Raw genomic sequence first — 27,408 nt, 5'->3', positions numbered from 1 at the left:
CGCACTTTCCAGACATCACGTGACAGGCGACGCAAGGTTGCTGCTGCGGAAACGCGCGGGCGATGGTGCGCGGCTGCCGCGACCCTGCCGGAGGGTGCGCGGTGCAGGCTCCGCGCTGGGGCCGCGGCTTCCTCGGTGGCTGCGCGTCAGCAGCGCGGTCGTGTGGGAACCGCATGGTGCCACGGCGCGTCGGCAGCGCGGTCGTGTTGGAACCGCGCCGGTGCCATGGCGCATTGGCAGCGCGGTCGCGTGACAACATGGCAGTGCCGCAGTGTCGGCAGCGCGGTCGTGTGAGAACATGGCAGTGCCACAGCGTCGGCAGCGCGGTCATGTGGGAACCGCACCGGTGCCACGGCGCGTCGGCAGCGCGGTCGCGTGACAACATGGCAGTGCCGCAGTGTCGGCAGCGCGGTTGTGTGAGAACCGCGCCGGTGCCACGGCGCGGGCAGGGTGGGCTCACAGCGGTCGCTCGGAGCCGCGCGATGGCCGACGCGGGGCCCCGTTGCCAGCGTGCGGGTCCGTGCAGGCCCCCGCTGCCATCGGGGTGGGTCGTGGGGGGTCCCAGCGCCGCAGCGATCCCGCCGTGCTCCGCCAGCCTGGGCGCCCCGCGCGTGCAGCCTGCGTGCAGCGCTCGACGCCAGGAGCGTCACCGGGCCGGCGCGGGCACACGGCGGGGCGCGGAGCTGCGCTGGCGTCGAGGCGCGCTGCGACGAGCGGGGGCTGCAACTGCGGGGCAAGGGGGCTGCAGGGGGGGCTGGGGGGGGCTGCAGGAGGGGGCTGGGGGCTGCAATGGGTGAGCTGGGGGGGCTGGGGGCTGCAGTGGGTGAGCTGGTGGGGCTGGGGGCTGCAGTGGGGAGCTGGGGGGGCTGCAGGAGAGGGCTGGGGGCTGCAGGCATGGGGTAAGGGGGCTGCAGGGGGGGAGCTGGGGGGCCCACCCCCACCCCGCTGGAGAGGGACGGTGGGGGTCGGGGCGCTGCCAGGCGAGGCAGCGGCCTGCCACAAGCCCCCGCACCCCCCCGTGTGCGGGGGCTGCGAGCGGGGGGACTGCGGTGCGCGGCGCGGGCAGGTCGGGGGGGCAGAGGGGACCCCCTCCCCCGCCCCGGCACGGCACCGGGCACTGCTGTCACCCCCCTGCCCCGGAGGCGGGAGATGAGCCCCCACCGCGCACTGCCCCCCCCCCGCCCGGCCCCGCTCCCCGGGACCCCCCGCCCCGGCACTGCCCCCCCCCCGGCCCCGCTCCCCCGGGACCCCCCCCGGCACTGCCCCGGGCACCGGGCGCTGCTGTCACCCCCCGCCCCGGGAGCGGGAGATGAGCCCCCACCGCGCACTGCCCCCTCCCGCCCGGCCCCGCTCCCCGGGACCTCCCCCCGGGACCCCCCCTCCCCCGGCACTGCCCCCCCCGTCCCGCTCCCGCGGCGCAGTGCGGCTCGGCGGCCGGCAGGGGGCGGCTCGGTGCGCGCTCCCCCGGCGGGCCGGGCCGGGCCGGGGCGGCGGGGGCGGGCGGGGGGGGGGGGGCGGCCGGTCCGTGCCGGCGCCGTCCCCGTGCCCGCCCGCAGGGGGCGGGGCCTGCGGCGGCGGCACCTGCCGCGGGCCATGGTGCGCGCGGCGGCGGCGCGTTGCCGGGGGCAGCGGAGCGGCGCGCGGGGCGGGCGGCGCCGCGCCATGGAGCCGGCGGCGGGCGGCGGCCCCGGAGCCGCAGCCGGAGCCCGCGCCCGGGCGGCGCCGCGGCGGCCGGGGCTGCGCTGAGCCCCGCCGGCCCCCCGCCATGGCGCAGCCCGCGGGCCGCGGCGGGCCGAGCCGCGAGCTGCCGGGCATCAGCACCGTAACCTACGTCTTCGTTTACAGCCCCGGCGGCCCGGCGGGGCCCCCCGGCCCCGGCGCCCAGCCCGCGCCGCACGCCGCGCCCGCCCCGCTGCGCGGGCCCAAGCGGAAGCTGTACAGCGCCGTGCCCGGCCGCAAGTTCATCGTGGTGAAGAGCTACGCGCCGCAGGGCGAGGGCGAGATCCAGCTCAACCGGGGCGAAGCCGTCAAGGGTGAGTGCGGGCGGGGGCCGGGCCGCGGGGCGGGCGGGGGGCGGACCGGGGGCTGCTGCTGCCCGGGGGTCCCGCTCCGGCCGCGGGGCGGGGGCCGGCAGCGCCGCTCGACCCCTGTGCGGCGGGGCTTCCCCGGTCCGGCTGCGGGGTCCCCAGCCTGGCTGCGGGGTGGTAGAGCCGTGGGGTCCCCAGCCTGGCTGTGAGGTGGCAGAGCTGTGGGGTCCCCAGTCTGGCTGCGGGGCTCTTTTCTGGCTGTGGGGTGGCAGAGCCGTGGGGTCCCCAGCCTGGCTGTGAGGTGGCAGAGCCCTGGGGTCCCCAGCCTGGCTGTGGGGTGGCAGAGCCGTGGGGGTCCCCAGCCTGGCTGTGGGGTGGCAGAGCCGTGGGGTCCCCAGCCTGGCTGTGAGGTGGCAGAGCCGTGGGGTTCCTCGGTCTGGCTGTGGGGTGGCAGAGCCGTGGGGGTCCCCGGTCCGGCTGCGGGGTGGCAGAGCCGTGGGGTCCCCGGTCCGGCTGCGGGGTGGCAGAGCCGTGGGGTCCCCGGTCCGGCTGTGGGGTGGCAGAGCCGTGGGGTCCCCGGTCCGGCTGTGGGGTGGCAGAGCCATGGGGTCCCCAGCCTGGCTGTGGGGTGGCAGAGCTGTGGGGTCCCCAGTCTGGCTGTGAGGTGGCAGAGCTGTGGGGTCCCCAGTCTGGCTGTGAGGTGGCAGAGCTGTGGGGTCCCCAGCCTGGCTGCAGGGCTCTCATCTGGCTGTGGGGTGGCAGAGCCGTGGGGTCCCCAGCCTGGCTGTGGGGTGGCAGAGCCGTGGGGTCCCCAGCCTGGCTGCGGGGTGGCAGAGCCGTGGGGTCCCCAGCCTGGCTGCGGGGTGGCAGAGCCATGGGGTCCCCAGCCTGGCTGTGAAATGGCAGAGCCATGGGGCTGCAGGGACCTTGTCCAGCCGTGGGGTCCCAAGTGGGGCTGCAGGGTGCTCATCACTGGTCAGGCCCCCGGTGTGGGGCAGTGGCTCCTTGGTGTGGCCCTGGGGCTCCAGTCCTGCAGTCGCCCCTGGGTCGTCAGTCCCACCTGCGACACAGGGCTGCGGGCACCGTGCTCTGCTGGGACCCCCGGGAGAAGCGGGCACCTCTCTGAACCCCGTGCGCCCCAGCCTGGGGCCCCGAGAGCCGCTGCTGCCTCGTGCCGTGGGCCTTCGGCAAGGCTCCTGGTTGCAGCCCACCTCTTGCTGGGCGCTGGTGGCACGGGCTGAGGGCAGCGGGGCTGAGGAGGGCACGGAAGCGCTTCCTAAGCAAAGCTCCCCAGCACAGGCGCGGAGGAGCCACGGCGATGCAGAGCTGGCGGGGAGATGAGCGGCTCGGAGCGGTCATGGCATTGCCCGTTACGCTGGGCCGGCTTCTGGAGAGGCGTGTAAACCCCGCGGCAGGTCCTAAGTCAGCTTCCAGCAGACGGGGATTAGAAAAGGCTTTCTCTGCAAGCGGGCTAATTCCATAGTTTTTCACAGAAAGTTTAAGGGTCTGCTTTTCATCTTCCTGCCTCCACTTTTTTTGCTGATGCCTGTTACAGTGCGGGCTGGAGCAGTGGCTCATCTGACTCGTTGCGTTAGCTGCAATGTGGATCCGAGCTTGGGAGCGGGCGACGGGGCTTGCTGCTCCGTGCTCTGAATTGCTGCTTCGAGAGCAGGACACCTCTGGGTCCTGTGCTGTGGGTGCCAGAAGTCCTCCCCGTGGAGGTGGTGGTGCAGGGAGACTTGCTGTTGCCCCCGCCGATGCGGTTTCGCCCCCTGAGTGGAGGAGGAGATAGACGCCAAGTGCCCGTGGCTTGGCTGGTGTGCCCCGTGGTGAGGCCTTCTGCAGCGGGGTGGCTGCAGCGAGCGGGCGTCTGATGTGTGGAGCCACACGTTGGGTGGTCGTGGGGTGGAGGGGCTGGTCTCCAGGAGGCTGGGAGGAATCAATAGATGGACACCTCTTTTCAGTGGTGCCCAGCGACAGGACAAGGGGCAATGGGCACAAACTGAGGCACAGGAAGTTCCGTCTGAACATGAGGAAGAACTTCTTCCCTCTGAGGGTGATGGAGCACTGGCCCAGGCTGCCCAGGGAGGCTGTGGAGTCTCCTTCTCTGGAGATATTCAAGACCCGCCTGGACAAGGTCCTGTGCAGCCTGCTGTAGGTGACCCTGCTTCGGCAGGGGGTTGGACTAGATGACCCACAGAGGTCCCTTCCAACCCCTACTATTCTGTGATTCTGTGATTCTGTGACAGGGCTTCTGGTCAGAAGGGCTTTTCCCATCTCTCGCCTTCACCCACTTGCCCGTGTTTTCCATCACACCCTTCTGTATCTCCTCATGCATTTGCATCACACATCAGGTGGTCCTGATGCCATTCCTCAGTAATTGCAACAGAATCCCTAATTCGTGTGTGTTCACCTGCAATTGCTCGCGTGTCTCCTGCACGCGATCTCCAGAGAGGCAGCAGGTGGTGGGAAGTGCCGTGGGGTGGGGAGGAAGAGCGGCCGGTGATGGGCAGCGGCTGCTCGGAGCGGGAGGCCCCCTCAGCCGCCTTTGGTGATGCGTGGCTGAGAAGGCTGAACGGGAGTTAAAAGAGAATCGCTTCAGTGACTCGCTTGTGAAGGATCTCCAGGAGGCGCGGGTGGGCACTGCTCAGTTATTTACTGCTTTTAAGACGCCGATTAATTTTTGCGGGGATAGGGCTATCGGCCGTTACCGGACAGGACAGGGAGAGCGACGGTGCTGGATGGAGCCCAGCAGCCCGAGCGGAGCGGCTGCGGCTCGTGCTTCGTCCTGTTTGGTGGCCTCGGGGCTGCTCCTGGAAACAGGGTGATCTTCAGGTGGTGGGGAGAACTCTCGCGCCCGGCTTGTGGGAAATAGGAGCTGGTGTAAGTGAAGGTCGCTGGCTGAGGTGGTGCTGGACTTCTGCTTGGAGCTGACGGGGGTGCCAGGGTGTCTGCAGACGGGCGGCCGCGGTGAGGGGCGTTGGGAGAGCGCGGCTGGAGAGGATGCCTTGCCGTGGGCAGGGGTCTTCAGATCAGGGTCCTGAAAAGGGCGTACCAGCGGGGTGGGGGCTCTCTGAGATGCTGGGGAATCGAAGTGTTGGGGTGCTGGGGGTGGAGGGTCCTGGAGGGAGAAGGTGGCAGCTGGGGGAAGTGTTGAAGCGTGGTGGGCATGAGCAGAAGAGCTGCTTGGGGAAGGGTGGGAGCAGATCTGGGGAGTGTTGTCAAAGAATTGCTGGAGGCCGTTGCCTGACGAGATGAGCTGCGTTTGGGGGGATGTGCACGGGCGAGAGCCCTGCGTGGAGGGAGCCCTCCGAGAGTGCGATGCCGAGGGAGACGCCTGTCCGACGATGCGGGTCGGAGTGAGGAGCTGTCTGCAGGCAGGAGCGTGCGGTGGGAAGGGACCTCCGTGGGGAAGGGGTCGGGAGATCGCTGGTGTGGGAGCTGCGACGGTGCCGGTGTCTCGTCTGAAGAGGTGTTGGTGACGCGACTTGACAGCCATGGCATGCCTTGGATGCAGTGGGACTCGGTGCCTTCAGCTGGCTGAGGCTGCAAGCAGCTGCTGTCGGAGAGGAGAACGACAAAACGTGCAAGGGTGTGCGTACGGCCCCGCCTGAAGCGTGGCTGCGTTATGGAGCGAGTGCTGCTTGTTGGTGCGCTGACTGGAGAGGAAGCTGAGGGTGCTTGAACGTTCACCCGGGGTTGTGTGTGGAGGTTGCGCTCCGTGCTGAAAGCACGCGGACTCCTGCGAGGGTTCTGCTGAGTGCTGATGTTGAGCCAGGCTCTCGCGTACGGGATTTGGTGGCGCGAGGGACGCGCTGAACCTTGCGTTGTGTGACGAGTTTCCTCGGGGCTTTTCAGCAGGAGCTGGTTTGGTTTCAGGAGCGCAGTGAGAGCTGGGGTGTCTGTCTTGGCCGTATGCCCTGACTGTCCTGGTAGCTGCTGGATGACGAAAGGTGATAATCAATACAGTTATTTCGTTTGTAAGACAGCTAAAGAATTCAAGCAGAGGAGAGTCTGTCCTTGATCTGCTTGTGACTGGTAATGAGAAATGAAATGAGATGGGAGCGCCCCGAGCACCGGGAGAGCCAGTAGTCACCAGCACTGAAATCACAAGGTCGCGGGGAGAAATGGTTCAAAGACGAGGCACAACGAGGACAGGATCTCCAGCCTGGAAACTAGGGAGAGATTAGGAATGCTGTGAGCGTGCTGGCTTTGGAGTCCAATTTCTTTGCGCTTTGTGATTAGGAGGAGTTATTCTCGAGCAACTGTTACCATGTGCATCCGACAGTAGGTTTTCCTCTCTAGCGTGGTTCCTTATTGACATTCCCGACTGCAGTATCTAAGCTCACCCTCTGAAATAAACGGCAGACTGAACTGCTGGGGCTGTGGTTATGATTTTGTGGAATTATTGTTGTGGCAGCTCTTGGTTCTGCTGGGGGTTTGTTTAGATAGAGGGGATTATTTTACTGGTGAGTAAAGTGGTTGTTGCACAGTGAAGATAGGTTTTGTTAGCGGAAGGTTTTGCAGTGTCTGATGCTCAGCCAGCTGGTTTCCTCTGGACTTTCCTCATCCAGCATTTGGAGAGGCTGCTCACGCATGGCTCGCTCCGGGCCGTGGGGTCCCGCAGCCGGGCAGCTGTTCTGGCAGTCAGGTGCGGGTGGTTAGAGACAGAGCCAGTAACACCTTGGGAGGTGAAGCCAAAGCTTTAAACTTCCCCCTCAAACTATCTGTGCCCATGGTGATCTAGAGCAAGGGGTGACAGACAGCTGCCTCCTCGCCAGGCTGCTGCTCCCGCTTTACTCCCAGCATCGGAAGAACAGACGGAGAAGGAGTCTTGTGGTCGGCGAGTGGAGACCCTGGCCCTGCATGGCTTGACAGTCACCTGTAAAGTGATCGTGCTCCACCTTTAAAACCACTGATGCTTTCCTCCAGCTATTCTGGAGGGGAGGCTGCTCTAGAACCTTCCGGACTTCAGGCTTCATCTCTTCTGACTGCTGAAAGAATTGTTCATGGCTGGTTTGATCCTTTTTTGGTGTGCCTTTAGACACAACAGGCTGCTGTGATCTGGCTGTGAGACATCAAAGGCACCATGACCAGGTCCTCGTTTGGAAAAAGGAGACTGATTTTTTCCTCTGCTAACAAATGAAATGACTTGGTCGTAAGTACTGCCTGCTGGCCTTGTTTTAGTGATCCACCCAGCAGGGATCCCAGGGCTCGCTGGCTCTGAGCAAGGTGGGTGAGTGAGAGCCGTGTCCCACCTGACGCTGCAGAGCATCTCCTGGTACCCGCTGTCTCCGTGGTCTCTTCAGCCCAAGCCACCTCATCCTGTGGGTGCTGGCTCCAGAGCATTCTGGGCAGCACCAGGCAAAGCTGGGGGTCAGCAGGAGCCTGCTGCCTGCTGAGCTCGTGGTGCTTCACTTTCTCAGTTCCCTTGTAGCCCTTGGGCACTGACTGCTCTTGCTTTCCATCCGAGGAACTCTTTAACTCTCCTAGGGGCGGAAATGCTTAAAAAAACCGCCTTTGACCCCACCATCAGGAGTTTGCTGAGAACTGGACTGTGAGGGTGGATGGATGCTGTTCCAGTTCTCTGCAGCCCTAAGGTCCTCAGAAGTAGTTAGGCACGAGTGTGGATCCTGCCAGGCCTTTGGAGAACAGGAGTCGTTACCCCTCATCCTGTGCCGAGGGGAGTGAGGGCAGAGCCCAGTGCAGAGCTGTCCCATGTTCCTGTGCACCTCCCGTGCAGTGGCTTTCCCAAGGGCGCTCCACCATCAGCACAGCAGTCCTGGACATGTGCCCCAGGGTGACTTGGACCATACCTTGTTTGGGAACCAGGCGTGAAACATCCCAGTTTGGTGGCTGAGGTTGTCAGGTGGTGTGGGAGCCTGGGAGCTGTGCTTCTGCGCTGTTTGTCTAGTGGTCAGTGTTTGGAAGTTACAAGATTTTTCAGGAATAATGAGAGCTTCTTGAGACACAGATAAATTATTTCCTCTTGTTGTTGTTGGAAACTGTGAAAAATGATTCATAGAAGAGGAAGGAGACAAGAATTGCTCATGAAAGACAAAAGAAAATGAGCTGACTAAAATATCTCAGAGACCTGAGAGAGTTTGTTTGGAATAAGTGGTTTTGTTGGTTAAGATATGGGCAACCCCATGGCCAAGCTTGCGGTGAGCAGATGACGGGGTACGATCCTGTTCCCCTTCAGGTCAGCGGGACGTACAAGTGGTGCTTTTCCAGCATAGGCTCGTGTCATTTCTCTCCTAGATCCAAGTGAGGTCCTGTCCCTGCATGGTCCCCGCTTTCACACTGCTCTCCTGAGGCAGTTGGACATAAGCGATTGTGGTTTCTCTCCTCTTCCAATAGTTTCATGCTCACTTTCAAGCCACTTAAGCATTTTCAGCCAAGTTTTGTCCCATGTATGGAGGTTTCAAGGCCAAGTTGCTCAAGACACGGCCGCTGAGGGTGGGGAAGCAGCCAGCGATGGCCCATCAGGGCTGGTGGTCCTGGCCACCAAGCCCACACGAGCTCCAGGACAGCCGTGGCGTGCTCTGCCGCGCTCCGGTCGGCAGGAGTGTGGCGGTGGGAGGGGGTGCGGGTCTGCGTGGGGAGGGGGTCGCGCCGTGCGAGCTGCGGTGGGGGCATGGCGGGGCGCGGGGCGATGGGCTGTGCGGGACAGGGGCTTCCCGGCCGGGCTCGGCGGGGGGCTGCACCCCGGGGGCTTCGCTCAGTCTGGCCCGAAGTGTCTCTGGCTGTTGTGTGCTCTGCGTAAATACCTGACCTCCTGCTGGTCCCCGCTCGGCTCCTCATGCCACTTGCGTGGTGAGATAGCTAATTAGCCTGCTGCAGAAAAGTACCTCATCTGACTGGGTTACGAATGTGTTACTCTTCAGTGTAAGCGTTCTCCTGTTCGGATGCTCTGTGGAAGTTTGGGTTTTCTGAAATTCCACTCACTGTTTTGTATGCGTGGTTTCTATCTGCTTAAATACACATTGCTTTGCCGTCAATGTGCCCCATTCTTTAAATCTTCTCTTGCAATTAATTTTTTTGTACCTCTGATCAACCCTTCTGCTCTCCTCTAACCCAGTTTGGTTTCTGTTACAAATAAATAGGTCTCTGTGATTGCAGTCTTGGGTGGTGTCCAGGTGAATCTTGCATCGCGTTGAATAAGTGATTTCAGGTGAAGAGAACACAGAATTTATGTAACCTGTGTTACTTTTTTAAAGCAAATAAGCTTTACAAAGTTTAGCAATGTTTAAAAGTGTTTAGCTTAAGCTGTGAGCCATACCTGCCTTTCCTCTCCACTTGTTAAATGTTGGTGACAGCCCATGTAAGTCACAGATAAAGGGGACCCTACTTTATTTGGTATTTCTTCAGGGGAGTTACAGCTCGAATTGCAGTTGGTGCAGTGGTTCCAAGATTATCCTATGGCTCCCATTTGAGGAGGGGGCTGATGAGCTGGCTTACGTCGGGATGCCGCGGCACTGCGCTCCCGGTGCTCACCGTCACGGAGCCATGGAGCAGCAGCAGCTCGGGGATGGTGTTTGGTTTCTCCGGGGCTGTGCGGGAGGGCAGCTCTGGACAGCAGCGTTGACCTGGGCCAGGACACCGGGAGCGACACTCGCTGGTGGTTTGGTGGTTGGAGCAGACCTGGAGCACAGGCAGGAATGGGTGTTTTGGGGGGAAGTGCTGTTGGGCAGGCAGTCTCTTCTGCTCGGAGCTGGCTGCAGATTTGTGGTGATTTTGAACTGTACCCGCAGCAGCAGCACGACCTGGAAAGAAAGAAAGAAAGAAAAGAGTCTGAAAGCCTGGGCAGGAGTGTGAGGGGTTCAGCTCCGAGGACACTGCCTTCCTGATGGATGCAGGTGATCAGCAGTCTGCTGGGTAGGTGCATGCCCCTGGACAGCCCCCAGCACCAGGGCTATGTCCGGATGTTCTGAGAGTCTGCGAGAAGTGGACATCAGATCCCGTGGGTCCGTGGGGTGTGGTGGGACACTGGGGAGGACAGGAAAGTGGCTTGTTAGAGTCTTACGGGCTTTCTGGAATGCTGTTGATGGTCTCATACCAGTGAAGGATTAAGAAAAAAGTCGTGTGGGATCTGATGAGGACAATCCGATGGGAAGAAGTGTCAAAATCTACTTCAGTGCAGAGAAGAGACGGAGATGCCCTGGGGACATGCGGAAGAAGTAATCCCTCTATGATTATTAAAGCTGCCACCAGTTGGCATTACAAACTCTATTTTTAGTAATCCTAAACTATAGCTAGAAAAATTGGTCTGGCCTAAAATTTTCTCACTCTGTTTAAAGTTTAATTTTTGCCACAGATCAGGCTGTGCACGTCCAGGCTTCTTCAGCGTTGATCTGAATTCAGGGCTAGGCAGATTGCAGGCTGGAGGGAGCCCTTGTGTGCAGGGCAGTCCCAGCCCCTTCCCAAGCAACGCAGAAGTGGAGGCAGGCTGCGTGCTGGCAGCGGGGGTTAATCTCCAGAGCTGTCCTGTTTGAGGTCAGCGTTGGCCACCAGCACCTGACAGGGCTCTTTGGGTCTGTATATGGACCAGGCTCCACGGGCCGGGTGTTGTGTGTAGACGGCGGTCTCTTGGCATGTGCTTACGCTGAGTGGTGCTTACGATCACTAGCAACGAAAGTTCCCCACACCCCCTCGATTCCGTGTTTCTCTTTCCATCCTGATTTCCATGAATGAGCTTGTTGCAGGGTGTCTCCATGTAGGCTTCAGGGCTGAGAGGGAATCGGAATTACTGGTGAAGCTTTTCCTTCGTACCAGGGTCAGGAAATTCTGTTCCTTCTTGTTTTGTCTGCTGGGAAGGTCATTTTGAAAGAGATGGGAAGAAGCCAAGATGCGGCTGGTTGCTGTAGCCTGGTATGAGAATTATACAACCTCTTGGGACTGCTGTCTGTCATAAGTCCTGCTTTCTGCTGTGCTAAATTTCTTTACTTGAGGTTAGGAGAGGATTTTTCCACTGAGATGTGTTGCAGGTCAACAGCATGGTTTCTGGATTGTTGGAGCTTCCCAACTTAAAATGTCCTGCTAACACCTAATAACCCTTCTTGAAATCAAGGTGTCATTGGCAAGAAATTTGCTGCTTAAGAATTTGGAGAAAAAAAGTCACAAAATGAGGGGAGGATTTAGAGGTGATGCCAGGCAGAACAGCGTCAGGATCTTGGTTTGTCTGCTGCACAAAGGAAGGACAAAACTGGCCTGAACTGTTGTGGTCCACTTGCCTCCAAGTTTTTTTTCCATTCAGGTACCCGGGTGGAGACATTTTGCTTGCTCAGTGTAAAACAAATCTCTGAAACTTTCTTGCGCTTTCTGTTTTCTTCAGCATAAATTCCTCTGCCAGGGAATATCAGACTGCAAAACTTACAGGAAGTTTCTTCAGATGCCAGCTTTTTTCAGTGCCAGCTTTCTACAAAGCAGCTCGTTATACGTGTAGCACCGTCCTGGTGAGATAATTACAAGCTGGAGGAAGAACGGTGTAAGATACAGAGACTGTATTAATGGATATGGCGCGGGTATGCCGTCTGTCCTATTGGGCCTGTTTTCGGCGCAGGACTTGGCCCTGCTGCCTTGGAGTATTCACACTGAAGTTTTAACATCTTTGAGAGCCTTTAGGTCAAGATGACTGCTCTCTGTGATGTTCTGGGTTTTTCGTTCTTTCTTCACCTGTGTGGTTTTAATGCAATTTCTTCTCTCCTTTTGTTAAGAGAAGGGTAATAAGCATTTCCTCTGTCGACAACTTTGTGTTTGCGTATTCAGCAACGAGTAACGTTGCCCCAGTGTCTCTGAAGTACACCAAAATGAGATTGTTTAGTGTGGGGATCAAATACCATTTGCAAGTCGTGTAGGTACCCAGCGTGAGGTTGGCTTATTGCATATTGCTGTAAAAATGATAGCATTTGTACTTGGCATCTGCAGTGATTTGTTGAGAATTCTTATCTGCTGGTCACTGTAGGAGAGGAGACCTTGTTGACAAGTCAAAGGAACAGGAGGCCATCAAAACTCTTACTTCCATAGCAGAAATCCTCTGTCTCCTGCTTACTTCTCCATGGGTACCCTGTATCTACAGCTGCGTCCGGAGCCCAGCTGCACAGCAGGGAGATGGGAGGTTCCCCACAGACCTCGTTGGGGTGGTTGTGCCTGGGTTGTGTGCATCCCTTCAGTAGCCAGACCCAAGTACAGAGAGAACAGACGTGCTTGAGATGGACTGGCACAGAAATTGTCCTTTATTTTTAGTCTTATTTCCAACAGGTTGTTCAGAATGCCTCTGTCTCTTTCTGGCATCTTGCTTTTGGATGGACTTTGTCCTTTGAAGAAATGTTCTTCATGCAGTGGGTGCTCTTCTAGCACTGCAGTGCTTACAGCTGCAAGTTCTTGCAGGAAAATATGAAATCAATCATCTTAATTTAACATTGAGAGTGTCTTTCAAAAGGTGTGTTTGGGGGGTGGATTTGTGCTCGTGGACTCTTTCTGAAGGTCTTTCTCCATTTCCTGTGCTTTGCCTACATCTGGATTCTACAGCAGAGACAAATTTGTCTCCAACTTGTGCACGGCTAAACAGTATGATTGAAAGCATGAAGAACTTAAAAGCGTCCTCATGAGTGGCTGCTGAGCCCATACTTGCCAAAAGAATAGCCAAGGTTATTCCCTCCTCAGGTTCCTTCTGGCAAGGTAGAGTTCTCCTTAACGCGGTGACATTTTCTGCTTGTTGACAAAGGCAGAGCAGGACAAAGACAAATGTCTCATCTACCGCACGCTCCTCTCCTCCCCGCGTCTGCCAGATGCGCTTTCGGGACGGTCAGGTGCTGACAGCGAGCGTTGCCTCTCGGTCCTAAAGCAAATTGCACCGAGGTTTGCTCTGGCTGCCGGGTGCCTTCAGTCCAGTTCCGGGCAGATGCTGTTTGGTGCTGCCAAGCCACCTTCTCGCGAGCGCAGCCATCGCGTTCCCACACCACGGCAGAGCAGTTAAGCCATTCTTCCTTGTAGTTCAGTCCCTTCTCCAGCCCACACCGGCTGCGAACCTGGCTCCGGCTGCCGCAGCCGCGCCGCGCGCCCTGGCGGTCCCTGACCTGCTGCCGCCCCGCAGCTGCATGGCCTGCTCTTCGCTGCTGGAGCTTGCTCGTGGCTGGTGGTTTTATGGTGGGTTTTTTGGTGGTTGTTTTGTTTTGTTTTTTAAAAACATGAATAGCTGGAAATTTGTGTTAGGTTATAACAGAATATTTGCCTCTTGATATTCTGAGAATTTTATATTTATATGTAGGTGTGTGTGCGTGTCTCTGTCTCTCTAATTTTACATACTCCCACAGCCCCTTGCTGATGTCCCATAATATATTTCACACAATCCTACCAGACCTCCGCATCCCCCAAAACCTTCCCGCTTGCCAGGTTTCCCCGTGCGGTCGGTGCCGCAGCCGGGTCGCTCCCTCGGGCGCTGCGCCTGCCCGGTTCCCTCGCTGCCGTCCGTGCCACCCCGCAGCGTGCGGGCTGTGCCGCTGTCGCCAGCGTGACCTGCCGCGACGGCTTGCGTGCCCGCGTTTCGTGTGCGGCTTCCTCCGGTGTCGTGATTTCTGTTACGCTCGAGCAGTTCTCAGCCAGACACCGTCTTGAATCGGGCGCTTTCCCGTCCCCCGTGCCCTCGCAGGGAGAGCCTGTCCTGGTGGGTGGGCAATCTCCAGGACCTCTCTTTGCACAGCAGTTTTCCACTACGAAGTGCCTGGTTTTTTTCCTCCCAAGCTGTTTTATCAGCCCTGGAAGTTTTTCTTCTGAAGTTCCTTGTCTGTGGCACTCGAGCTGTTGCTGTAAAGGGCAGGAGATCTGGGGTTCATTTCCCCTTCATCAGCTTTCTGCAGGGTTTACCTGGCTGATCTGGTGGCCTTGGAAAGGGGAGGCTTTGGTGGAAGGTGCATTCTCTTGAAGTCTGGGGTCTTTATAGAATCACAGAATCATGAAGGTTGGAAAAGACCTCTAAGACCATCAAGTCCAGCCGTCACCCCAACCCCCCCATGACTGCTAAACCCTGTCCCCAGGTGCCACAGCCACACGGTGTCTGAACCCCTCCAGGGATGGGGACTCCCCCACTGCCCTGGGCAGCCTGGCCCAACCCCTGACCACTCTCTCAGCAAAGAAATTTCCCCAATCTCCAACCTGAACCTCCCCTGACGCAGCCTGAGGCCATCGCCTCTCGTCCTGTCGCTGGGTCCTGGGGAGCAGAGCCCAACCCCCCCTCCCTGCCCCCTCCTGTCAGGGAGCTGCAGAGAGCGAGAAGGTCTCCCCTCAGCCTCCTCTTCTCCAGCCTGAGCAGCCCCAGCTCCCTCAGCCGCTCGTCAGGGGACTTGTTCTGCAGCCCCCTCCCCAGCCTGGCTGCCCTTCTCTGGCCACGCTCCAGCCCCTCCATGTCCTGCTGGGAGCGAGGGGCCCAACGCTGAGCGCAGCGCTCGAGGGGCGGCCCCACCAATGCCGAGCACAGGGGCACGATGAAGAAGAAGATTTAGAAGCCCCTCGTGAGGTGGTCATGGCTCCCTTGGGGTGAAGACACCCCAGCTGAGCGCATCCCTAGGGTCCGGAGGCGGTGAGCCCGAACCAGGGTGCTGCACTGGTGAGGGCCCCAGCGCGGACAGACCACGGCGCGCAGGTCGCCCCATCACGCAGAGCTGCCGCCGCGTTCCAAGCACCAGGGAGCTGGAAGGCGGTCGGGGAGGGGTGGTTCATGGCCGGGTGGGTGGCTGGCTGGTGTGCAGCCACACCTGAGGTCTTCGTCTAGACTCCCTGTAGTCAGCGGTAAGAAATAGCTCTTCCAAAGTGCAATTTATCTCATCCCAAGTTAGACATTTAAAATAAGTCTGATGAATCACGCTCTGAAATAGCCTATTTCTCTGTTGACTAGCTCAGATATAGATAGCCTTTTGGCTGTGTCTTTCATCTGTCTTGGCCGTTAGCAGTGGCTCTTGCAGCCATAGCAAGGGTCGGTTTGACTGCAGCGTCTACCGCCTGACCAGAACGTGTGCTCTGCCCTGGTCTTCAGCGTCCTGCGATGGAAGCTGATGAGAAGGGCAGCCATCAAGCTGACGCTCCTCGCCTGTCCCAGGTGGGTGTTAGCCAAAGTCATGGGTCTTCTCTCGGGACCGGCCGAACACTCCCTGATGGATCATCGTGCTTTCCCCGTGAAAGGCTGCTTTCCGTGTGGCCGAAGCATCGCTTCGCACAGGGAGCGAGACAGACGTTCATGGCAGCCTCAGCGTACACGGCTTCATTTAAATAGCGAATTCATATCTTTAATCTTTTAAGGGTGAAGTTAATTAACAGCCGAACAAGCCTACCGGTGGGTGTCTTTTGCATAAAGATCAGATGTGTTTCTATTCAAGGCTTTCCAGCCGGCGAGAGGTGAGACTGGCACTTTAGCAGTTTGCTCCCAAGGTGGAGCTCTGTTGTTTGACTGTCTGGGACTCTGCTGGCACGGAGGCTTGCTGGATAGTCTGAATCCTCAGCTTGGGGAAGAAGCGTGCCAGCAGAGAGCTCTGTGCCTGACAGTAACAGCTTGCTCCGGATCCAGCCGCATGTTTGTGGATTAAATATGGACCTGGGGTCTCACAGCGGTGAGACGCGCCGGGGGCTGCCTCTCTGGGGCTCTCCGAGCAGTCTCCATCGCGGCCAACCAGAGGCATTGCTGGCGCGCCAGCTGGGAATAGCTGGTGGGCATGACGGGTCATCCTTGGTGTGTTTGTTTCTTGTCTTGATTAAGAATTAGTAACGATCCACATGCTCTGCTCCTCGTTCAAAGCTTGCTGTCAAATCGTGTCTGGGTATTACCATTTTCCTCTGATCCCCTGCTGCCTGTCAGAAGCAGCGTTTCCTTCTCAGCGGGCTCGTGATTGACGTGGCTGACTGAAATGTTGGGACAGCTGCTAATGCAGTCTGCCTGCAGGCTGGGCAAGAGCTGCTGCTGCTGCCTCCGCGTGCCGGCACGCCGGTGGCCAGCGCAGACGGGGCCTTGGGGAGGGAAGGCTGGAGTCTGGACGGGGTCTTGGGAAGAGCTCAGCTCGGATGTGATGTAGGAGCTAAACCCGGGATGTGGATCTTGAATCCCATCCACGGGAGGCATGGGATGTCCCAGCAGAGTTTTAGGAGGTTGATGAGGAGAAATTACATTATCTATTTCTAAAATACAAGTAATGATAAGAATGATTTACTGCTAAATGCCATTTGGCTCATCTTTAGTTGTGAGAATAACGGCAGCTTCCTAGGAGTTACCGTCCGAGGCGGTCGCTTGGGGCTGCTGCAGCAGGTGACTGGAGAGGAGCCCAGCGCTCCGCGCGAGGTCACGGGCCCAGAGGGTGAGGGGACCTCCTCCCATGAGCTGCGGCGGCTGCAGAAGAGGCGTCTCCGGAGCAGCTTGTGGCCAGCGCACTGCGGGTCTGTGGGGAGAGGCTTGGCCTGGCATGGACCCACACGGCACGCGCCGAGTCAGACACGGGTCCTGGTCTGTGGCTTGTGGTTGTCAGCCCGGTGTCCAGCCCCGTTCTGATCTGCCCGGGGTTGCTTCGTCAGCGCAGAAGCTGCTGGGCGAGGCCGTGTGCTGGCAGAAATCAGACCAGCTCTGATGTGCCTGCTGGCCTCACCCAGAGCGTTGCTGGCCTTCAACTTGACGAGAGTTTTCTTTGCGCTTCGGCTGGGCTCTGACGCCTGGACCTGCTGCTGGGCTGCCGCTGACTCGTTCAGCTGAAACGTTTGATCATCGTTTTTGAACCCAGGGATTTCTTGTTAATTGGCTGTCGGTAGTGAGCGTCAGCACAGGCAGTGCGGGCCGTTGAATGTCCGCTTATCAACAGCGTGGTCCTTTGAGGCTTGTGTTTGTTCGATCCCACAATTCGTTTTTTCCTTTGTGGCTTGGCTAGAGAAGGTAACCAGGAGAGCTGATGGTAGCCTAGGTATCTGCACCGGCCAGAGCTGTGTTTCACAGAATCACAGAATAGTAGGGGTTGGAAGGGACCTCTGCGGGTCATCTAGTCCAACCCCCCTGCCGAAGCAGGGTCACCTACAGCAGGCTGCACAGGACCTTGTCCAGGAGGGTCTTGAATAGAGAAGGAGACTCCACAACCTCCCTGGGCAGCCTGTTCCAGGGCTCCGTCACCCTCAGAGGGAAGAAGTTCTTCCTCGTGTTCAGACGGAACTTCCTGTGCCTCAGTTTGTGCCCATTGCCCCTTGTCCTGTCGCTGGGCACCACTGAAAAGAGCTTGGCCCCATCCTCCTGACACCCACCCTTCAGATCCGTGCTGCCCTGTGTAATAGACCAGTTTACCCACTTAAAGCCCTTGTGGCTTCTGACTTGGAACTCAAATAGTTCGTTTGGTTTAGCTCAGTTCACTCCCAAAGCTATAATTATGATAAAAGAAATTATACTCGCTTTAATTCTGCCTAAGAGCAGCCACTTATAAATACGATTTGCTGTGATTTAATGCATTTCAGTTCCGATCACGGGTGTGAGTTAACCGATCTTTTTGCACACCAGAGCCCTGACGCTCTAACGGACTCTTTCGCGGTGGCAGATGAAGGGGATGTGCCTGGTGGTGTGACCTTGCTGGTGGGGCACGGTCAGGATGCGCACACGGCTTTCACCGAAGCTGCTGTTTACAAGCTCTTGGACATACAAGTAGTAAACGTGGTAGCAAACTTACTGTCGTTTTGAAAAACGAACAAACCTCCCCCTCTTTGTTTTAAGGCTTGCTTAGGATATTTCTGCATTTCCTGGCACTTAATTCTTACTGCGTGTATAATCCCGTGGTTTGGTCCTTGAATGCTGCTTTTCTCTGTCACAGAATCACAGAATCACAGAATAGTAGGGGTTGGAAGGGACCTCTGTGGGTCATCTAGTCCAACCCTCTGTCCTCTGGGAAGAAGTTGCCTTGTGCTCCCCTTTCCTCACTGAGATTTCTAAACTGTTTTATAAACTGTTTCTAAACTGATGTATAAACTGGTTATTAGTCAGAGCTACGGGGCATTCCCACAAGTGCACATAAGCGAGGTGGTACCTGCGTTCTCCTTGGCAATGGAGTGACGCTCTGGTTTTTGGGGGTGGTTTGGCAATCGTTGGCTAGGCCGTGCCGGGAGTACGAGATGGGCTTGCCTCTTGCCTTGGCTGCGGACAAGCCTGTGACGTGGCAGAGATGTGTCTTCCTGCCAGACATACAGGCAGACAAATCTGGGGCTGAATAGATGACCTCTAAACATGACCTGCTGGAATCTGGGGATGCCATTTTAGCAACACATAGTCTGTCTTTCCTTGGAAACTACTTAAATTAGTAAGACATTCAAGTCGAATGCATTTAGGTGTGCACTGAGCTGGCAGCTGTCCCTATTTACCTTCCAGAATTAGAAAATGCTTCATTAATTCAAGTCAGCATCATCTGCATGCCTCAGCTTGACCTTAGCGATGTCCCAGTTTTCAGCCATGGGGCCACACAGACCTGTTATTGGAGGGGAGACTCGGGTGTGAGCTTGCCGGGCTGGAGCTGCGGTAGGGTTGATGTGCCCTAGGATAACTTCGCTTTCCGCTTCCGAAGGAGCGCGTGTCCTGCGTTCCCGGCGAAGGAGGGCAGCGCGCGTGGACGGCGGTGCGGAGCAGGTGAAGCACGGACTGTGTGTTTGTGTGCTTTCTGCTCTTTAAGCGCGTGCTTCTGTGGTCAAGTTCTTGGACATTTCGACACAGTCTCCCATGATATCCTCCTGGGGAAGCTGAGGAAGTGTGGGCTGGATGAGTGGTCGGTGAAGTGGATAGAGAACTGGCTGAATGGCAGAACTCAGAGGGTTGTCATGAGTGGCGCTGAGTCTAGTTGGAGGCCGGTGACAAGTGGTGTCCCTCAGGGGTCAGTACTGGGCCCAGCCTTGTTTAACTTCTTCATCAACGACCTGGATGAAGAGCTAGAATGTACCCTCAGCAAGTTTGCTGATGACACCAAACTGGGAGGTGTGGTAGATACACCAGAAGGCTGTGCTGCCATTCAGCGTGACCTGGATAGGCTGGAAAGCTGGGCAGAAAGGAACCTGATGAGGTTCAACAAGGGCAAGTGCAGGGTCCTGCACCTGGGGAGGAACAACCTCATGCACCAGTACAGGCTTGGGGTGGACCTGCTGGAGAGCAGCTCTGCGGAGAGGGACCTGGGTGTCCTGGTGGACGACAGGTTGACCATGAGCCAGCAGCGTGCCCTGGCTGCCAAGAAGGCCAATGGGATCCTGGGGTGCATCAAGAGGAGTGTGGCCAGCAGGACAAGGGAGGTTCTCCTTCCCCTCTACACTGCCCTGGTGAGGCCTCATCTGGAGTACTGTGTCCAGTTCTGGGCTCCCCAGTTCAAGAAAGATGAAGAGCTACTGGAGAGAGTCCAGCGGAGGGCTACAAGGATGGTGAGGGGACTGGAGCATCTCCCCTACGAGGAGAGGTTGAGGGAACTGGGCTTGTTCAGCCTGAAGAAGAGAAGGCTGCGAGGGGACCTTATAAATGCCTACAAATATCTGCAGGGTGGGTGTCAGGAGGATGGGGCCAAGCTCTTTTCAGTGGTGCCCAGTGACAGGACAAGGGGCAACGGGCACAAACTGGAGCAGAGGAAGCTCCAGCTGAACCCGAGGAAGAACTTCTTCCCTCTGAGGGTGCCGGAGCCCTGGCCCAGGCTGCCCAGGGAGGTTGTGGAGTCTCCTTCTCTGGAGATATTCAAGACCTGCCTGGACAAGGTCCTGTGCAGCCTGCTGTAGGTGACCCTGCTTCGGCAGGGGGGTTGGACTAGATGACCCACAGAGGTCCCTTCCAACCCCTACTATTCTGTGATTCTATGTTCTCTGGCCGCTTTTTGCAGCGTTACGGTAGCACGTTTCTCTCTCCTGGTGCAGTGGGAGCCACATCGGGCAGCCCCATCAGCCCACGACCCAGCGAAGAGTCTGGGCAGGGAGAGGCGGACGGTGAAGCGTGGAGCCAGCTTCACATTGGGATGCTCTGACCTGCAGCACCTTCTGCTTCACTGCCGCTGGGCTGGGAGGGACCGTGCCGTCCCCGCGCAGCTCCTCGCCGCGTCCGGGCTGGGCCGTGCGGGACTGGCTCTCCAGCACGGCCGTGACGGTGGCGAAGTGCGAGAGGTTGGCATCTGCTGTAGAGGAGTAAGGGTGGGCTTGATTTAGCAGTGCCTGAGGGTTCGGCGTCAGTAGGCCAGAGGAAGGGCAAGAACTCGGTGGGGAAACCAGCAAAGACAGGCAGTTGAGAAGGCAGTGGGTGGAAGAACAGGTGTTGGTGTGTGTCGTGACGATGAGATTATTTGTTCAGGTGTGGAATCACTTGGAACTTCTTGAGGACGTCAGCAGACAAACCCATAGACATCTGTCTGGGTGGGGTTTCAGGAACGCCAGGATCTGCTGGACACCAGCTCAGGTTGACCAGGCCGTGCGCTGTGTGCCGTGGGGCTTCTGGCCGTGCCAGCAGCGTGCTGGTTTGTGCGGAATTGCCGCGGCACAGCGGGCATCGGGTGTGGGAGGGGGGCCCGGCCGGCGGGCAGGCGGGCTGGGGGGGAACCTTGTGGGCTGTCCAGATTCGAGCAGGGGTTGTACAGGAGGAAAACAAAAACGCTTTCTGCTTCCCTCCTGTGCAGAAGAAGCAGAGGAGACTTTTTTTATCTTTCCTATATGAACTACTTCATAAATTGAATTTCCTTCTCTGTTTTGGACAAACAGGGCCTTGCAGAATGGGCTTGTCTCTTGGACGTGAGGCCATGGGGTAGAGGAGTCGAGAAGCGTTGTCCTCTGAAGGCTTTATGGTTAGAAAGTGTGTGGACCTCTGGGTTTTGGTAAACCAGACGCTGGGGCCAACATCAGTGGGCTGTGGGATGCCGGGCTGCCCGTGCCCTGGTGCTGCCCAGACCCGTCCCGGTGACTGAGCTGGAGACCGCTCTTGCGCTTCATTTCTGTGTTGTTCTGCTTTGCTCTCCGCTGGTGCGTGTGTCCCATGTTTTTTCTCTTTCGTTTTCATTCATGCTTCGCAGTAGACGAGCAGCTGCGTGAACTAGGTAACTATGAATTTTTTTCTTTTTTTCCTCCACTCCGCTGCATTCTTTTCCACTTTTCTCCTTGCCGTGTCCTCTGTGTGTAGGAGTTTACAAGAGCTTTTGGAGACCAGTCTTTCCTCTTCTTTCCCTGCTTGCTGCTGTCTGCCCTGGATGGGGCTGGGGGGCAGAGTGCCAGAAGGGACCTTCCCTTCCCATCCTGCTGGATTTCCCACAGCCCCTGGAGCTTCTCTGTCCTTGTGTGTCTCGTGTGACGTGCGCAGGAAGACCAGCCGAGGAGATACACCTGCCTCCTAAGGAGAAAGTCCTGCGGTGTCTGGTGAGCGCTGTGGAGAGGTGTGAGGTGATCCCGGGAGGGTCTCTGCAGAAGTGGCAGCCATCTCCCTGCCACTGGCCGCCGAGGTGGTGCGGGACGGCGGGGAAGAGGCAGTACCAGACCCCACTGCTTCCCTCCTGCTTACGGACAAGGTGTCGGAAGTTGGCACCTTTGTCGTGTGGTCTTCATGTGGGTTGTTTGGACTTTTCAGCGCCAGGGTGTACGTGTTTGAGCTTAGTCAGGAGGGGCAGGGACCATCCTCTCCTTCGTGACACCAGTGCCCCCAGGCTGGAGATCCAACGCCCTGATCCGTGGGGATGTGGCTGGGGAGCAGCGGGTCAGGCGGACCTGACCCCGGGACGTGCTGTGCTCCACCGACATCCCCGTCAGCTCCCGTTGTCCTCTGCTGGGGGAGGCCTTGGGCCGAGTCCCGCTGACAACGCCTGCTCGTTCCTCAGTCTGCGGAGGAAGCCCTGCTCGCTCCGGACAGATGGCCGCTCGCTGCCAAACAGGGCTGGCCTCTTGTTCCTGCACGGGGGAGCTGGGTGGCTTGAAACTACTGGAGAGAGTCCAGCGCAGGGCTGCGAGGATGAGGAGGGGACTGGAGCATCTCTGCTGCGAGGAGAGGCTGAGGGAGCTGGGCTTGTTCAGCCTGGAGAAGAGAAGGCTGAGAGGGGACCTTCGAAATGCTTCTAAATATCTGAAGGGTGGGGGTCAGGAGGACGGGGCCAGACTCTTTGCAGTGGTGCCCAGCGACAGGACAAGGGGCAACGGGCACAAACTGGAGCAGAGGAAGCTCCAGCTGAAGCCGAGGAAGAACTTCTTCCCTCTGAGGGTGCCGGAGCCCTGGCCCAGGCTGCCCAGGGAGGCTGTGGAGTCTCCTTCTCTGGAGATATTCCAGCCCCGCCTGGACGCGGTGCTGTGCCCCCTGCTCTGGGTGACCCTGCTTGGGCAGGGGGTGGGTGGGGGATCCCCAGGGGTCCCTTCCAACCCCGACCATTCTGGGATTCTGTGAAACCTGGGCTCTGCCTCCTCCAGGCTGCTGCTCCTGACACTAAAGCCAGCCGCCTGTCAATGCGGGAAGGCTGGAGGAAGCTCTGCGTGAAAACAGATTTGTCTTCCTAATTCACACTCAATGGTCTTTGGCTTCTGCCCATCAACGTCGTTGTCGTTCACCATTACGGGCAGAGCCGGCAGCCGAGGTTGCCGAGCACCTCTGGGCTTTCCCAGGCTTGCTGCTCCCATCCGTGGTGGCCGTGGTGGCCGCGGCACGGGAGGGCAGCCGCCCGCACCGGGGAGTGGGCAGAGGGGACGCAGCTTCGCGGGACTGCTGCGGGGACTGGCCTCGGGGTAGGATGCGGCAGAGACGAGAGAGGCAGGAGGCCAGGGAGGGTCTAGAAGCGTTTTTCCTCCCGAGGATGGAATGGGACCTCTCAGCCTGTCAGAGAGATGGGTACTCTGTGTTCGCAGCGTGAGCAGGCTCCAGAAATTTGTCTGCAGACCTGGAAGAGTGACATCGAGCATATGCTCAGCTAGGATTTTTTTTTCCAAAGCTAAAACTGTTCCCAAATGGGATTGTTTTTGTGTGTGGGTGGCAGTAAGCACCTTGCAGAGACCTCTTCTGCCAAATTCAAGTCTGTCATCTGGAGTGTCCAAGTGTCAGGGCTTCCTGTTCTGAATATTTGTAAGAGATTTTTGTTTGTTTTAGGCACTGTGAAGATGTTGTCTTTCAGCTCTAGCTCTGAACCACAACTGGGCTGCAGTTCAGTTCCAGGCTAAAAGATCATTCAGGCAAGTACTTGCTATAGCAAGAGTCGTACTGAACGGTTAACTGCAGGCACACTAGAGATTGCTGAAAACAGAATGTTTTAGTGAGAAAATGTGAGACATCAGAACGCGCTGGCAGCTCCACCATGATGATTTATCCTGTTGTAACCCGTTGCCAGTGTTTCCCTGAAATGCTATTAGCTTGGCGAATGCTGATTGTGCTCGGAGCGTTTCCTGGGGCTCTGCTGACTCACGGGACCGGAGCTGTGCGGCAGCGTCGTCTGCTCGGCTGGCGGGGCCGGGCGGGAGGAGAACCCCACTGCCACGGTGCCACAGCCAGCCTGGGACGGGCAGATGCCAGCGTGGGGTGGGAGGAGAACCCTCACTGCCGTGGGTACCACTGCCAGGCAGCACAGGCAGATGCCAGCGTGGGGTGGGAGGAGGACCCTCGCTGCCATGGGTACCACTGCCAGCCTGGGATGGGCAGATTCCAGCGTGGGGTGGGAGGAGAACCCTCACTGCCGTGGGTACCGCTACCAGCCTGGGACGGGCAGATACCAGCATGGGGTGGGAGGAGGACCCTCACTGCCGTGGGTACCACTGCCAGGCAGCAGAGGCAGATGCCAGCGTGGGGTGGGAGGAGAACCCTCGCTGCCGTGGGTACCGCTGCCAGGCAGCACAGGCAGATGCCAGTGTGGGGTGGGAGGAGAACCCTCGCTGCCGTGGGTACCACGGCCAGGCAGCAGAGGCAGATGCCAGCGTGGGGTGGGAGGAGAACCCTCGCTGCCGTGGGTACCACGGCCAGGCAGCACAGGCAGATGCCAGCGTGGGGTGGGAGGAGAACCCTCGCTGCCGTGGGTGCCCCTGCCAGCCTGGGACGGGAGGAAGCTGCTCGTGTCGGTTGACGGCTCGAATCCCCGTCCTGCAGCATCCCAGACCTCGTCTGGTGCGTGAAGTGCGATTGTGAGCTGAGCGGTGCTGGAGAGGGCTTCGCCGTTCCTCAAGGAACTGCGGTGCTTGCCAGCTTGCCGTGAAGTGCTCTCCTTGCCGAGCACAGTGAAGTGCAGGATGAGGTGCTCTGGTAGAGAGTGGAAGCGCTGCTTCAAAAAGGAGAGGGGGAAAAAACGGTGTCATCAATATCCGCTTCCAACGCAGCAGTGTTTCTGCTGCTGCTGGGGCCGCTCTCCTGCCGCTTTCACTGGGAGCTTCCCAACGACGCTGTCAGCGTGCATTTTTGGATCCAGTACCTTCCAGTAGCCTTTGACTCTTAATTAAGAAACGGAGTACCTCCTCTACCCATGTGCTGGCTACCTGCGCTTCATCCTTGGCTGCCTTGGGGTACTTCAGAACCACTCCTTCAAGAACTTTCATAAAAATTGAATATTTTTCTCTTCCTCCCTTGCAATTTTCTTTTCATTTTTCTTCCCTCCTGTTGTTTTGTGTCAGGGATGCTGCTCTAGGACTTGCATGAAGCGTGGCCGTGCAGGACTCGTAGGTCTTTCCTATCTCTTTTCTAGACAGGAGTTTCTCTTGCTTTCCTAGGCAGCTTCATTAATTAGCACATTTCTTTTCCCTCTGAAAGGTTTTCCTTCAGCTGCAACACTTAGAACACGGCTGGCATATGTTGTAAACCCTACGCCGTACGAAGTGTTCATTCACTGCACGTGCGTCTCGCTGGGCTGCTGACTCCTCGTCTCTGCCGAGAGCCCGCAGGACACGGGGCCGCCGGTGAGATCCCACGCTCAGCGCCTCTTGCGTAACGTCAGAACTGCCCGGCGTGTGCGGGACGGCGCCTGGGCTTCGGCGTTGCTTTTCTTTGTCGTTCTCCCCTGATTTCCTCCTCTTTCAAAGTTCTTTTATCATAAAAGCCCTTTCATAGCTCTGGCCACATCACTTCTCGGTCTCTAACTTCCCCTTGGCTGAGCAGTACTCTTCAGACGAGGTGGCCAACGTTGCACTTGAAGCACCGATGCGGTGGCCTGGGTACTGTGTTGTGCCATGTGTTCTCCTGATCTTTTTAAAAGGTCTTCTGTAGTTAAGGCAGCTCTCCAGAAGTCTCAGCACCTGCTTGTCATGCTTCTGGGGTCTCCGTCCTGTGGAGATATTCTTAGTTTGAACGTAATAAAGCGTGAGCTTCTCAGATTTTTTGTGAAGTTTGGATGGTGTGCACCAGGCAGCAAACTGCTGCCCGTGGTGGTAGGACACGCTACCCCACGAGGCTGTGCGTTTGTCATCTTCCTTGCGTGGTCACCGTATCCCCGTTAGCAGCGGTAGCTTTGATGTCAGCTCAGTGCAAGGGCATCTCCTCTTCTCTGCCTTGATGTCCTTTAATATGAGAATGTAAAACCGGTCGTGTTGATCAGGATGGAGGACTATCTGGTGCCACTTCTTGCTGCTGAGAGTGGCCCAGAGCAGCAGCCTGCAGAGGACCGTGAAGGGAGGAGGGTCCGTGGCAGAACGTGGCCGGTGACTGGCGGGTTACGTACGTTTGTAACAACTCCAGGCTTAGTCTGTAGCTCTTGGTGATTGGTTTTTTTCCATCATTTATTTCTCCAGTGGCCTGTTGAACCCGTGGTAACTCGCACTGTCAGTAACGCCTTGTGGCAAGGTGCTCCTCAGCTTCGTAAGCACTGTGTGAGGAGTTGCCCCCCCGGATTTGCTGCAGACCTGCTGCCCGGCACCCCGGTTGCCGTGCCCCACCTCTTGCCTGGGGAGGAGCAGTGAACGGGTGATGCCTGTCCGGCCTTTTCCCGGCCACGCGCGATTCCACTGACCTCCCGCTCCTCTGGTCTCCTCCGGGCTGAAGGGTCCTGGTCTAGGTGTTATTTCATGGGCAGGTGCTGTTCTAGACCTGTGTTCTCATTGCCCTTCGCTGGAGCTTCTCCCAGTTCTCTTTGTCATGTTTGAAGTGGTGAGACTGGAGCTGTGCGTGCCCTCAAGAAGATGGACGTCCTCAGGAGTGTGCGGTGGCTCAGCGGCAGTTTGAAGTGGTGAGACTGGAGCTGGGCATGCCCTCAAGAAGGTGGATGTCCTCAGGGGTGTGCGGTGGCTCAGCGGCAGTTTGAAGTGGCGAGACTGGAGCTGGGCATGCCCTCAAGAAGGTGGACGTCCTCAGGGGTGTGCAGTGGCTCGGTGGCAGCTTTGCCCATGCTTGATCTTACAGAACCCACATCAGCGAGGGGACAAAATGTTTAGGTCCCCTCCTAACCTGAGGAGAGCTCGTGCTGGGGGACCATCTCGGGCCCAGCAGGAAGGAAGATACTGAGGAATCTGGTCTTCACTGCGTAATAGTGTGCTGAAGGATGGTTGTTGCCACCAGCTTTTTTTTTTTTTACAGAAACTGGCTTTAAAAGCCGTTTTAACCTTACATTAACTATGGAAATTAAAGAAGAAATCACTTTTAAAAATACAAAGCAGTTAATAAGACTTTTAATTTAACATTTCCTCTCCATGTCCCAGGAGGGAGCAGTGTTTGGAAGCCCCGAGCTTGATGATTTTTCTGTTGGTATGTGCTGTTCTGGGGAGGTAAAGAGAAAGCTGTGATGGTCTGGAGCAGCAGGGCGAGATCTCCTTTTAAGACAGGACAGAATAAAGAGTTTCTGCTCCTGGTGCAGCTTTGGGTATGCGCGCACTGCACTGCCTTGCGCAGCGTAACCGCGTCCTTGTTGCCGGACCCGCAGGAGCTGCGTGGTCAGCCCTGCAGACCCCTGACGAGCTCGCCTCTCCTCGGAGCTCTCCCGGCTCCGTGGCTTTCGGCTGCGTTTGGTGGTGTGCTCAAAGCGGCGTGCTGCTCCTCGGCAGCGAGGCCAAGCTTTTGACAGAAAATGAAAAGGATAAGAAATAAAGCGGTCGCCGAGGGATGAGGTGGAGATGCGTGGAGGGGGAGGCGGGGGAGGAAGGGTGCGGGGGTAAGCAGAGCGACGCTGGTCGCTCGCTCCGGGTGGAAGAGGTGGGAAGCTGCCGATGCCCGGCCGCGGTCTCCGAGGGCTGCGGCACGCCGTGGGCGCTGCGGGGCTGGATGTGCCGGCACGCCGCGGTGCCGGGGTCGGCGGCTGCCCCGGGGTGCCCCTCTCCCCGCCCGGGCTGGGGTCTGCGCGTCCCTCCGGTCCGCGCAGGAGCGGGCGGCGGGGGCGGCTGCTGACCGGAGATGAGTCCTTCCCTTGGTTCACATCCCCGTGGGTGTTTCTGCCTCAAGTAAATTGGGTTGCGGGGTCATCACAGACTCACAGAATGGGCGGGGTTGGCAGGGCCCTCT

At 58.1% G+C, this 27,408-nt stretch overlaps 1 protein-coding gene across 1 annotated transcript in view; it reads left to right on the top strand.

The window, feature by feature from the left end:
• SHANK3 (SH3 and multiple ankyrin repeat domains 3) overlaps positions 1-27,408 on the top strand; it is a 386,587-nt gene that overhangs the window by 178,789 nt on the left and 180,390 nt on the right. The window contains exon 13 of the mRNA XM_075428667.1: positions 1,846-2,033. Coding sequence (XP_075284782.1) covers positions 1,846-2,033 — 188 coding nt within the window. The remainder of the gene's footprint in view (positions 1-1,845; positions 2,034-27,408) is intronic.

Source organism: Opisthocomus hoazin, chromosome 8, assembly GCF_030867145.1.
Source record: "Opisthocomus hoazin isolate bOpiHoa1 chromosome 8, bOpiHoa1.hap1, whole genome shotgun sequence".
Classification (NCBI taxonomy): Eukaryota; Metazoa; Chordata; class Aves; order Opisthocomiformes; family Opisthocomidae; genus Opisthocomus; species Opisthocomus hoazin.
Note: the sequence above shows the minus strand (reverse complement) of the source record. Positions and strands in the feature narration are given on the sequence as shown.